The sequence below is a fragment of the Sceloporus occidentalis genome, unplaced genomic scaffold (genome assembly GCF_023333645.1).
Source record: "Sceloporus occidentalis isolate IW3139 unplaced genomic scaffold, rSceOcc1.0.p SCAF_8, whole genome shotgun sequence".
NCBI classification, from domain to species: Eukaryota; Metazoa; Chordata; class Lepidosauria; order Squamata; family Phrynosomatidae; genus Sceloporus; species Sceloporus occidentalis.
Genome location: NW_028316988.1, coordinates 41,563,051 through 41,576,971, shown reverse-complemented (window position 1 = coordinate 41,576,971; position 13,921 = coordinate 41,563,051). Strand labels below are relative to the sequence as shown.

The 13,921-nt window shown below is 45.4% G+C and overlaps 1 protein-coding gene across 1 annotated transcript in view; it reads right to left on the bottom strand.

Annotated features, from left to right (window-relative positions):
• The window catches only part of AR (androgen receptor), a 127,175-nt gene that overhangs the window by 62,694 nt on the left and 50,560 nt on the right, over positions 1-13,921 (bottom strand). The window contains exon 2 of the mRNA XM_089536384.1: positions 10,998-11,149. Within this exon, the coding sequence (XP_089392510.1) occupies positions 10,998-11,149 (152 nt within the window). The remainder of the gene's footprint in view (positions 1-10,997; positions 11,150-13,921) is intronic.

The window sequence follows — 13,921 nt, the reverse complement described above, 5'->3', positions numbered from 1 at the left end:
CCCCCTATTAAACTCCAAATCCCATAATGCTAAAATGAAGCCATGACAATTAAAGTGGGATCAAGGGCTAAGTATGGACACATGTCTCCACATCAGGCTGGCTGCTGTTGTTGTCATCAAAGGCTCACAACCACATACAAAACAAACTTTGCACTCAACAGCCTTACGTTACTCAATGCTCCCAAGGATCATATTGTTCCTCAATGAGATTCTCACATTTTAAGCAGGGCATTGCAAGTAAGTCTTGACACAACACATGGAAGCTCGCTCCCAAAGGCTATTTAATTCAACTAATCCCTTTTAATCCAATTCTACGGGTATCTGACTCTGTTTCACTCCACAGCCCTAAGCAGTAGGAGTTGTGCGTGTGTGTGTTTACAATTTCTTATTGGCATTGCAGAAAGTATCATATACGCAGCTAAACTCCACCATGGTAACTGGATACTACTTGCAATTATTTGGTCACAAGAACAGCAATGATATGAAATGACAGCCCAGCCTCGAAGGGAGTGGGATTGTTTTGTGGCATCTACATTAGGATTCAAAACCAGGACTGGATGTCTCAAGCAAGTCCCAAAAGCATAAAAAGAAAGGATACCAAATTCAATATAGGAGTTGAGTCTTCAACTCTGCAGTGAGGCTAACTGTAATGGAAGCTACATAACAATCCTACAAGGAGAATGACTAGTGTTGCAACTACTACTGACCTTCTCTGATGTTTCACAACCTGTTGTTGTTGTATGCCTTTGAGTATTTTCTGAATTACTGCAACCCTAAAGTGAACTTTCTCATATCATCAACCACCAGATCACAGGTAACCTGCTTGTTAAGATGAAGTCCTCTTGGCCACTGGTTTCTCTCGCTGGCCTGGCAGTTATCTTTGGTGTTATTCCTATGAAGGCACTCTGCTCATGCTCAGGTGCATTATCATATCCTAAGGCTTCTTAGCTGTGCTATTCCCAAGTTGACTCTGACTTATGGCAGTACTCTCCTAGGGGCTTATTTGATATGGTTGCTTCAGAGGAGGTTTGCCATGGCCTTCCTCTTGAGGATGAGAGAGTGGGACTTGCCCAAAGTCACACAGTGGGCTTCCATGGCTGAGTGGGGACTTGAACTCTGGTCTCTTGGAGACCCAGTCCAACACCCAAACCATTATTCCATCGTGCTCAGACTGCCCTGTATTCCAAATGAGCGGATTCTCTTATTGCCTGTGAATGGGGTGTGTTGTTTTATTCTTATGGGCCTTCAGACTAACTCTGACTTATAGCGACCCTCTCATAGGATTTTCTTGGCAAGATGTTTTTCCCGGCGGTTGGCCATTGCTTTGCTTGGAGTCTTGGTGACTCGTCGAATGTCACCTAATGGTCTTCCATTGGGATCCCAATTTGCAGCCTCCAAAGCCCTCCAAGAGGTCATCCAAAGCCCTCTTTAAAAAACTGTGCTAACGTCAGGTGATATTTCACTGAAAACCACCCATCAACAGTCCCCTCAAAAAAGTGGTTGAAAATTGGCCAAGATGGTGGCCGGATGTGAACTGATGGCATTTCCAATGCGCCACAATGAAATGGTGCTGCTCCCAAAGGGATGGATCGGCCACCCTTGTTTTGAGGATGCCTTTTGAAATTCTGTGAGTGGGATTGCTCTTGATTCTTGCTTCAGCTCCCTTCCCCAATTCTTTAAGCAGACGGGGAAGCCTCTGTGATATAGAGTACATCTCAGGGAGGGCAATGAGTAAATGGAGGGCCAAACATGGCTCACCAAGGCTGTTATGTGGCCCTCAGCCCTGTGAGGCCACCCTTTTAGGGTCAGAAAAATGAGGGTGAGCCACTATCACCTTAAGCTTCTGGAAGGGATGAATCCCCCCTTCAAATAGTTTGCAGGCTTATTCCCTAGACTGTTTCCAACATCAAAAATTTTCCCCATTATCCAAAGCCAGATGTTGGGTCTTGGCCACTTCCATTTGCTTTGCAATCTTTTGGCCGTCCGTGTGGCTCCCCTAAGGCAGAAAAACTGGCCTGCAGGTCCATCCAAGTTGCCCACCCCCGTCTAGGAAATGCATTCTCATGCTCCCTAAAAATGACAGAGAGTTGGCTCCATCAAAAGCTGCAACTTGTGAAGCTCATTTAAAAAAACCGCCAAAGAACTAGGTTGCAGGGAAACAGTTCTGGCTCTCTCTTTAATGGGATCTCTGTAGCCAGAAGTCTAATCTTTTAGCTTCTTAAAGTCAGGGATGACTGGCTCCAAGTGCATGGGAAGGAAGGGAGGAGGCAAGATGGGAGAGGAGCAGCCCAAAACATCTGGAGAGCATCAGGTTGAGGAAGGCTGGACCCAACCAAAGGATCCTTCTCCATCTTCTCCATCAGAAGGATGTTCTCCTTCTCTCTTTCCCTCTCTTTGCAAGATTTTAGATCTGTCTGAAGTTTGCTGGATGACTAAGTAGACACTGCACACAGGAGGGTCATTTAAGAGGTCCATGTTGCTGGCCCACATCTCTCTGGCCACTGTAAGTCCCCATGAGATGGACGGTCACTCTGCCAAAGTGGACCCTTGGAGTCAAGAGTTGTGAAGTCAGGAGCAATTTTGGACGAAGACAGAGTCAACAGAAATGTGTCGACTCTGGCTTCACAATAAAAACCATGATATTAAACATCTAGTTTGTTGAGTATTTACTTCCACCAGAATTTAGGAAAGACTTCTCACCCCAAAATCTTAATCCGATAAATCTACTTTCTCTTCTATTAGTCTATTCAGCCGGATGATTCCCTTGGCAGCGATGGGATGCTGCGTGCTACCATTTCACTACAGCAAATTTTGATATTACTAATTAATACATATTGGCTATTTATGAAAGAGTCAGAATTGGACCGGAGGAAAAAGAGTCAGAGTTGAAGGTTTGGCATCCTGACTCCACAGCCCCCGGTCCAACTTTCTGTCTCAAATGTCGCTTTGTTTTGTTTTTCCCCTCCAAGAAAATGAATGTTATGAGGAACCTTGAACCTTGAACACCGCATGCTGAGAGAATCTAAGGCATTAAGAAGGAAATAAATAAATTCTTAAATGCATCCAGAGCTGGAAGTGAGGAATTCTGCCCCGAAGCCTGGATGGATCCCAAGAGCCTGCCTTGACCTACTAGCCACACACAGACAAGAAGCGCTGAGTAAAAAGGAGCATGGTTTTGGTGAAGGGACCAAGAATGAAGGAATACAGCGGGGTGGCCACTGCAATGAGTCTGGGGGCCAGTTTTCTGTCTCTGGGACCCTGCGGGGGCCACATCAGCTGCCAAATATGCGCCAAAGCCAAGAGCAAAAAACAAGAGTCTGGAAGTCTACGCCTGCTTTTTAAAAATTGCCTCTTCTGGGGGCTTTCTGGGAAGAAATGTGGATGCTTTGAGGTCCAGAAAAAGGTCTGGAGCGCAACTCTGTAGTCAGCTTCTGCTGGAAGGTGACCAGAGAATCATGCTGAATGACCTACAACTACCTAGAGAAGTATTTTATCTAAGAAGTTATAGGTCCGTCACCACAACTCTATGGTCAACATCAGCCAGAGGCTGACCATAGATCATGATGAAGGACCTACAAATGTCTAGAGAAGTGTTTTCTCTAGGAATCTCTATGTCCTCTATGACAACTCTATGGTTAACATCAGCCAGAAGTTGACCATAGATCATGATGAAGGACCTACAAATGTCTAGAGAGGTGTTTTCTCTAGGAATCTCTAGGTCCTCCTTCACAACTCTATGGTCAACTTTTGGAAGAATCACAGCGGAGGACCTAGAGATTCCTAGAGAGAACATATCAATCAAACCTATGACTATTCAAAGCTGCGAAAGTCAACGCTGCAAATGTGGAGGGCTGACTGTCTTTTCTGCAGCAGACGCTGAATGAAATTTGAGGCCTGTTATTTTCCCATAGCTATTTGACAGATCCTTCACAAAAAAGAAATCTCCTCTTTCCGCACACACTTCAGACCTAGCTTTGAGCCCCTGAGGTCCTTTTGACAGTCAGACAGCGGCGGGTTCTTTACCATGGGTGCCTTTGCAAATCACGCCACAAAAGCCAGTCTGCAAATGTAATTATCACTATTATTCCAATCACGGCTCATTAGTCGACGCCACAATTAAACTTGTGAAAAGGGTGATTACGGGGAGATAACTCCAGTCTCTGCTGGGGAGGAAGAGGAGCACCGAGTAGCGTAAACAATGGAAAGTCTGTGAGTGAGGCTGTCACCACAACATTGCCAGTGAATGCAACAAGGCAACATCCCTCGCACATCAAATCGCTCCAACATGAAAGCTGCAATAATATTAAGCAGTGGGAACTAGGAGTCATCTAGCATTACCTCTCTACCCAAAATCAAATCTGGTCTGGAGAAGTGAGTTCCCCAAATGGGAGGGCAGTGGGAGCCATGAACGGACGCAGGAATGGACCTCAGCCCATCTCCAGGTGGGTCTTGGATCGTCACACTTTATGCTTTGCTGCCATGCCCACAAACATGGCACAACCTTCTGGTGCATGGACGGGAAAAGTGTGGTCCTGGGACAACATGCGGCTTCTTTTTTTGTGGTCCTCAACATCAGTAGAGCCACTGGAGAAAGGAGTCGAGAAAATGCTCCTGCTAGTGGCCGGCTTTCGGACTGCGGTGGCAGTGGCCCACTTTAAGAGCAAGCCATGTGGTCACCACAGTCCAGGACCAATCTTGGCCAGAGTGCCCTTTGGCTGCTCCTCCATGGCCCTCTGCTTCACCCTTTACTCTCATCTGAGGTTCTTCCAAGTAAGCCACGAAATGCCTGAACCGTGACCCGGCTGCCTGCTTATAGCATTTTAATTGCTTTAGAAAGGTCCAGCTGGGCAGCTCCTGTGCCCACAATGAGAAGTATATGCTCCAAATTCCTAGGAATGTACGGATGGATCTGAAGACGCTGAATCAATTCTGCTAACAGCACCAGCTGGGTCCCAGGAAGAAATTTCCCTCCTCTTTCTTTAAAAAAAGGGGTAGTTTTGTAATGAAAGAAAGAGAAGAAAGAACAAGAACAAGAACAAATTCTTGAGGTTTTCTCTGACATTTCCTCCTCCCTGGCAATACCCCAGAACTATGGCACCCAAAGGCATTGTGCGATATACGAAATGCTAACCCAAGAGGTACCTGTTTTGGATGTCACTTAGGTACCAAGCAAACCAATTATGCCTGCTGCAAATAAGGATAATTTGCATTCAGTCCCAAAATGTGTATATTTTATGCACTCAGTTTTTGAAGGTGCATGAATCTGGCACGAAGAGTCACTTTTCAGTGAGTAAAAGTGTGCTGAATATTCACAATTAATCTGCTTACACACAAAAGAAGCTTTGCTGGACACACTTCTCTTTTCTGAATGTTTTGTACACATACAATATTCACATACAATATATCCTGGGCAGAGAAAACTAGACCCTCACTGAGAAGCTACTTTACTCCCCATCCCATATACCCAATTTTGGGGGTGCAGGTAATTTTGCAACTGGGTGGACATTCAATCCTGCAATACCCAGCTGCATCCTCAGATGTGGCAACCTCCGCTGTGTAATGCAACATACCCCTTTGCATGCCACCAACCGAACTGCAGCCTGTGCCATTTACTTCTGAATAAACCAGCCAAGGATTGCTGGCATTTCCATACCCAACCACATGCAAACAAAGAATATCAGATGACGGATCCTGGGAGTATTTTGAGAGGCCCTGGCCTGCCAGCCAAGAAAAATCTTCCTGCGCGCAGCTATGAAGTTGGATAAACCGTGGCAAGCGTTGAAGCTTCAGGGGCTATAATTTAGCCAACGCCAAAAGTCAAGGGAGTGGAAAAAGCATCAGCCCACTTCACCCTTCAGATGGAACAGCCATATATCCTCATTTACTTGTTTGCTCAGAAGGACGTTTAAAGACTTCAAGCAGGCAGAATAACGGATCCAGCGGCTCACAATGAGGGCTCTTGTGTAATGAAGGAGGGCAAGGCTGGCTTTCGGCCATACATTTTTTGGGGGAGAAAAAGCCCTCCCAAGGGGCCTTTGGCTGCTTTTTCTGTGATCTGTGGCATGAGCATCTGAAATGACTGAAATGCATGAAAGCTCATGCCACAGATCACGGAAAAAGCTCATGCCACTCGGCAAAGAGGCAAAAGATCTCCACAGCTGGTCAATTCCAATGCACTATCTATCTATCTATCTATCTATCTATCTATCTATCTATCTATCTCAGGCAGCACCACTGGGTTGCAAAGCCTCTACACAACTCTTGGGCTATTCCCAGGTGCTGTGACAACATGCTTCAAAAACAGGGCAGGGGATACTTTAAGAAATGCCTCTGTTCCTACTCCTTACTTTAATGTTTCACTTTCTTTTCTTTTCCCTCTCTTTCACATTTGCACTGAGTTTGCAAGGACTCCGTAGGCCTTTGATAAATGGGGACACTTGGAGGGCTCTCATTCACAGGGTCACCCAAAGCTAAAGCTGGCTTGGTGACAATAACAACAAACCACGGTCCTGGCTTTGTGGCTGAGTCCAAGGGCTGGAGGAGGTTTGGATCTAATATAATTTGGCTCTTTTGCCAGCCCTGTCTCTTCTCTGCTTTCTTTTTGGCTCTTTCTCAGCAGATCTTTTCCAGCAGATCTCTTGGCAGATCTCCAAGATCATCTGGCAGAAGTCAGAGGGCATTTTTACTATTAGAAATTATTTCTGAGTTATCTTAAACCTCTTTAATTGGTGCTTCACTTGCACTGCCCATCACATACAAATCAGCCACCAAGAATATTTGATGCAAGGACTGGAGCATCCAAACCATGTTTAGTCCCCACTTCACATGCACACATCTATTCTTCATGCAACTGGAGCATCTAAATAGTACTCCTATGAGAAGCCCATAATGGGGAAAAAGTGATATTGAGTGGCCTATGCAATTACACACCAATAAATAAAACGAAATACCCAACACATCAAGGGAAATATTAAAAAAAAAGTAAGACTTGAAATGTTGAGTCTGGAAACAATTGGCTTCTGATGATTTGCGTTGGCAACGACAACCCGCTCGACCCCGGCTGATTCTCTGGCAATGCAATGGCCTTTGGCAAATCTGTTCACAGTGGAGCGAGATGAAAGGCCTTCCTAAGGCCACGTGAAAAGCCACGTGGAAAAGGAGGCTGGGGAAGCAGGACTCGGCTGGAGGAAAACAGGGGGAAGAGCACAGGGAGGAGAGAGGAGGCGTCTAGCAAGGCCCAAAGGATGGCTGTGTTGGCAGCAAGCCCTTGGTGCTCCTGGTTTGCTTATGTCTTAAGTATGCATCCTATGCCAAACTACAAGTCCCAGGATCCCACAGGATGCAGCCACGGCAGTCAAAGTAGTATCAGACTACAAATGTGGGGGGATTTCAAATGTCTGGTCTATTATCCGTCCTGATAGAAGTGACCAACTGTGGAGAAACCCGTTTTCAACCTGGGTTCCAATAATGATGAATATTATTTCAGTCCAAAGCCTTTTGGGCAAAATTCCTGGGGATTTAGCTTTTCTGATTCTGTCGGAAAGTTTGGAAAGATACACAGTGGGCCCTTGGCATCTGCTGCGGGTTGGTTTCAGGATACGAAAATCCGTGGATGCTCAAGTCTCATTAAATACAATGGTGTAGTGAATTGGTACAATGGTAACATCAAGGTTTGCTTGTGGACGGTTGAATCTGTGGATGAAGAATTCGTGGAAAAGCAGGGCCAACACGTTCTGAAAAGTGTTCAGTGGAATGGGGATAATTATGAGGCAAGTCAAGGACAACCCATCTATCCAAAACCAGGGCTAGATGCTGCTTTTGCACATCATCCTTGGGGAAGGTACATGCATGCTTCTGTTCTGCACATTTGCACAACTCACGCTCCCTCTCTCACTTCTGCGTAATGCTTGAAACAGTTTCCATACGGAAACAAATTGCAAACTTCTGCATCTCTTGATCGAACAAGCTTTTTCACACTTGCTAACTAGCCCTGGGTTTTCAGGTAAGAGAAGAGCTTCCCAGGATTCTCCAAATTACCATTACTGTCAGATAGCCCTACGGGTTTTGTCCGTCACGAGGCGTAACCGGCAATTACTCTCTTCTGGGGCTAATTGTTATAAAATTATAGGGCAGAATGTGATTCACAGGAGGAGCCTGGAGGCAACCACGCCTGTGCCTCCTGCCTCCAAAGCCAACTCAAGCCACCTTCGGCATCCTCTTTCGAGTCCTATGCATGCAGCCACAGCTTGAAACACAGCTTCTTGGTCTGGGTTAAGGCTGGCAATGGTAGTCTTGGAGGAAAAAGTGGGTGACAGAGAGAGATTTTGGGCTGCCATGCCAAGGCTGGGCCACAGAGGTTATATAACTTTGAACACAGCTGAGCCCAGATTTGAGTGGATCTCTCTGTATTATAGTTATAATAGGCTGAGTCTCCCTGATCCAAAATGGGGAAGACACTGTCTTTGATGGGAGGTTCCTTCTTTGGAGGTTGTTAAACAGAGGCTGGATTGGATGTCCATCTGTTTGGGGTTGTTTTGTGTCTTCCTGAATGGCAGAAGGGGGTTGAACTAGATAGCCCTTGGGGTCTCTTCCAACCCCATGATCTTACAATTCTATGAATCCTGGGATATGTAGTCAGGTGTACTTAGATCTGCAGTTTAAGAGCTCTAGTCCATTCCCTTGAACAACAGCACCAGAGGCACTCTCTAGCAGAGGCTTATTAGTAAACCTTCATACTACAAATCCCAGGATACCGTATTCTGGAACAATGGAAGTTGTAATTGTGAAGTACATAGACAATATCGGTGGGGCTTGTGGATAATGCAGAATTCTGGAAGTAACTGGGAATGTAAAAGCAACCCTCAGAGAAACCTCCAATTGTGTTCCCTGCCAAAGCAAGAGGAAAGAGGCAGAAAGATGTGAAAGATATATTTTGGAAAGCCCTGCAGACATCTACTCTCAGCGGAGAGGCCCAAAACGTAAGGCAGCTGGCCAAACGTCACTCTTCCTGTATCAATATTCCCTCCTCGGCGTTGCAGATCAACGAAGGCTCCTCCGTCTCAGTGATGCTCACAGACCACTGCTACTTCACTTCTGGGAGCCTTGGGTGCGAGGTCTCTGCCAACATACCTCCAAACCCAATTATGAATACCTGCTGCTATTTCACTTTGGAGTCTGGCAAGTAAATCCAGGTGTGCAAATTGGATGGCAGCTCAGCAAACAGAGAGCGTCGGCAGCTCTGTCACGGCGTCTATGCCTTATTGCTTGCAATGTTTAAAGAAAAAGTGGGCAAGAAGTCAGTCTGGTGAACTCTTGGTGCCATCCAAATTGGACACAGCAAGAAAATGCCCCTTACTAATTCAGAGTCTGGTTTCCCCCTTTTGCTAAAGATGCACATACAGCTTACTATTCTTGTAGAGAGAATGAGAGAAGGTTGGCAGAAGACCTGGAAATATCTGACCACCCAATTTGCCTAAGGACACCCAGTGGGTTTCCATGGCTGAGCAGGGATTCAAACCCTGGTCCCAGAGAGTCCTAGTCCATCATCCAAACCACTCCACTCCACTGGCTCTCTGCAAAACTGGTAAAGTCCAGAACTGTGCCAACTCTTTCGGCATAAGATTGGCTCCTAGATGCCAAACACTTCCAGAAGCTTTCGGACTAAATGGCTGGCCCACAACCAGAAAAGCTGTGGCAAGTCAGACACTGGCACATGTCATATGGAACAATGTGAAAAAGCCAGAGCTCAGAAACCCTCCGAGGTGATTGAGAGGAGAAATATATTAGAGAAACAAAATACATCCGACTCCCAAATGCCAGCTGCCATCGCTTGGTGGACCACGAAGTGCCTCTTTGCTAAATGACACCATAAAAAATGGCAGATGACTTATTAGCGCCAGAAGCTGGTGTCTTTAGCAGATGTTAGTGTTAACAGAAAAATTACGATTGGCGATGGCGAGGTGCTCTCAGGGTTCCCAGACGTCTCCCTTTGATTTACAGCAGCGCTTCTATGATCAAATATATTATGGGCTTCAAATTGCTGGACCTTTTCACTTCCTTGCGAATATAAAGCCAACCATCTTTCTTACCATCCAGCCTAATGGAATTGCCTGTTTCCCTGTAATTTCTAGATGAGGAATAAAAAACGTACTATGTCATAGATCCATACTAAACAACTGACCCAGGAACAGCTGCCAATGGAGAAAGCCATCTTTGGGACTTGGGAAGAAGGACGTTGCGTCCTGGATTTGAAGTGATACAAGAGAAGTGCAATAGTTTTAGGGTTTGGTGAGTGGAAGACTGACCGAATCTGATACGTAGGATAGGAGAAGAGAATGGAGGAACCCTTCCAGTCTTTGATCCCGGCTCTCTTCATTCTCCTTTACTCATTCCATTTCTCCCATGGGAACACCATGGATGGCAAAAGGGAGGTGGAAAGTTGCCTCTTTCCAACCTCCTTCAAGCACATTTCTACCCTAGAATATTGGGCAACTATGGAAATCAGGTTGAAGGCCACTTTGGGAATGACTAGATTTCATTAGAACAAACAATAACACTTGGGAAGGTAGAAGACAGTAGAAAGAGAGGAGATCAGGGGCATCAATCTGCAGGACACATTTATGGGATTTATCCACTTTGGAGAAACTTGGTCTCCATTCCTTCTAAAAATTTCCAAGCAATCATGGTTATTCCAGTCTCCTTCATCACACCTTTAATTTGGGGGAGGGGGGGGGGAACCTTTCCACCATCATTATGCAATGATTTATCATTATGCACATATTAAAGAGATGGCATCGAAGTGTTTAAAGTACATTTTCAGGGGTAAATCTTCACTGTTCTTTATTTGACTGGATTGAAACTTGAAGGCGCATACATACACACCTGAATTGGCCTTGTAATTCTTAGTATCCCCCTCACTATTCTTATTGTTATCTCTACTCTTATTCTTTTTTTGCACAGATGCAGATGCAAATAAATGTAAAACAAAACCCAATTACCTTCAGCTGCTCTTTTGAAAAAGACCTTGCAGCTCCCGCAGGTGAGAGCTCCATAATGGCACCCTGAAGCTTCGTCTCCGCAGATCAGGCATGTCTTTTGTGGTGGGAAGTAATAGTCGATGGGCAGAACATGGTCCCTTGCAGACTCCAACCTTCAGAGGCAAGAGAGAGAGAGAGAGAGAGAGAGAGAGAGAGAGAGAGAGAGAAAGCATCAGCGCATGAGACCCATCCACAAGGACTCTTGGGCGATGGTCAAGACTTTGGAGGAGAGCACAGTTGGTCCTGAGATGGTCCTGGACAGAAGAGGAGAAATCCTCCAGCATCTTCTCTCCAACCCACCAATTCATGCTGCTGCTACCTCTGGTATTTTGGGTCAGTGCTATCCAACTCTGATTCCAGTTTACTGCATGGCCATGGGGACCTATCGTCCCTCATTTGGTGCTGGTCTCCCTCCAATAAGTAATTTAAGCAATGTTCTTCTTGCTGTGAGAAGTTTTCAAAGAGGGCACAGTTTCAATGACAGGTTGAGTCCGTCTTATCCAAACTGCTTTGGAGCAGAAGTGTTTTGGATTTGGGTTTGCTGAAGATTTTGCATTTCCCTTCACACAGGGAGATACCTTGGAGATGGGACCAAACCAGTGCACAGATATCTTTGTTTAAAGAAAGCCTGGCTAATATCCAACATGACCTGGCAGTTTGCCCACCGAAAGAGTTCAGGTTTCTCCATTTAACGGGAGCTAAAAATTCAGCCCAAATTTGCAACACACTCTCCCTCCAGTCCATCTGTTCTCTGCAGCACAAAAACCCTCAGGTTTGCAAAGGCTTGTGATGCACACACTTCGACAAAAGAGGGGCTGGGATCACTCAGAGGACTGAATTTCTAAAGATTCAAGGCCAGATTTATCAAGGGACCTTCGCTCCGAATGGGTCAATGCTCGCCAGATGTTCAACGTGCCTGCTATTAAGTTCTCTGGCAAAACCAACTCCATCACTAACAAACCTGGCTTTGCTTATCGTTGGAAACCCTGGGAAATGAGAAATGCAGGTTTCCTCAAAGACGTTAACATGTCAGAGTTTAGTTGTTATGCAACCCAGCTTCCTGTCTCCAGGAATGGTTTTCCAGAAGGTCTGGAACGGGCGCCCATTATTAATCCACAATTAGGTTTGCTTTACCGCAGGATAAATGTGGAAGATACAGCATGGACCTGATAATACTTTCATGAGTATCCTGGGAGTTATAGTGCATGCTAAAATAGGCTCAGGACTTGAAGTCTTTTCCAGGATGGAAGAACATATCAAGAGGAAACAGTGCAAGGTTAGCAAGAGGACCAAAAAGGGGGTATTAAAGGAAATATTTCATCACGACAGAGTGTGCATTTCTGTAACGTTTCAAGAGAAATGGACACAGCTAAAACTACTGTCAAATCTGGAAGATGATTTAGGACCAGAGAAACCATCTTATTCGGATGCTGAGATACAATATTGTAAACCCAGCTTACATCAGCCAAAATCAGTTATATCAGTGATGTCCAAACTCTGGCCCTCTAGGTGTTTTGGACTTCAGCTCCCAGCATCCCAGACCATTGGCCAAGGTGGCTGAGGCTTCTGGGAGCTGAAGTCCAAAACAGCTGGAGGGTCAGAGTTTGGACATCGCTGAGCTATATAGTTAAAGCCTATTTAGTCTAACCCTATGCCATGCAGGAATACACAACCACAGCACTGCTAAGAGATACTGATCCAACTTCTGTTTAAAGACCTCCAAAGACAGAGAGTCCATCACCCTCCAAGAGTCAAACAACTCTTACTGTCAAGAAGTTATTCCTAGTGTTTAGAATCATGTAAAGTTGGAAGAGACCCCAAGAAGGGCCACCCAGTCTGCCATGCAGGAACTCTCAATCAAAGCATCCCCAACAGATGGCCATCCAGCCTCTGTTTAAAGACCTTCACCTCTTAGGTGGAGTCCCTTCTCTTGCAGTTCGAATGCACTGGGTCACACTATACAATTTAGATTGCCATGATGCCACTTCAGTTGCCATGGCAATATTCTATGGAATCGTGGCATTTGCAATTTAGGGAGCAGCAATGATAGGATGCAGCCACCGTACTTAAAAGTGGACTTTTAGCACCACAATTGTGTCGTGTGAATGAGCACCTGGTCTCTGGGATAGCAGAAAACAAACTTGTTCCCTCTTCTCCATGGCATCCCTTCAGATATTTAAAGATGGCTCCATCATGTCACCTCTCAGTCTTCTCTTCTCCAAGCTAAACATGCCCAGGTCCCCAAGACCTTCCTCACTGAACATGGCAATTGCCCTCCTATAGACATGGGTTCAGTTCACCGTATGCAAGAGCTAAAACCAAGGTCTCCTTGGCCCTGGTTCAAATGGTCTAACCACTAAACCACACTGCCCACAATGAGTTCATAGATGCCTGCCAAACCTCCCAATGGATGGTTGCACACCTCTTCCCAGAAGCAAGAATAAAGGAAGAGTTCTGTGGTTATAAGGAAACAGAAACCACAGTTTTTCAACCTGCGCTTAAGTAACGTTGACGTTTATTTTAATGCTCTGACTTTTAAAAGAAAGGCACAATGGGTCCCTCTTAACATTATGACCCTGGAGTTAAGTCTTTAATCCCCTTTTAAAAATAATGCCCCTTTTGTCAGCAGCATCATGATGTTTATTGATCAGCAGAACGGGAATCGGAGATTACCTTCTGCCTCTTTAACCAAACCGCTGGGACAACTGCAGGCATTGCATTGAGAAGGCAAGCGGCTTAATAGTTCAAGCGCCTGTTTAACTTTGCAAGAAGGAAAAAGACAAATCTATGCAAAGCTTCAAAGATGCACATAAATGGAGAGGAGCATTGGGAAGAAAAGAATTGAAGCGAGAGACTTTGCAAGGTTAACCGCAGTTGCCTTTGCA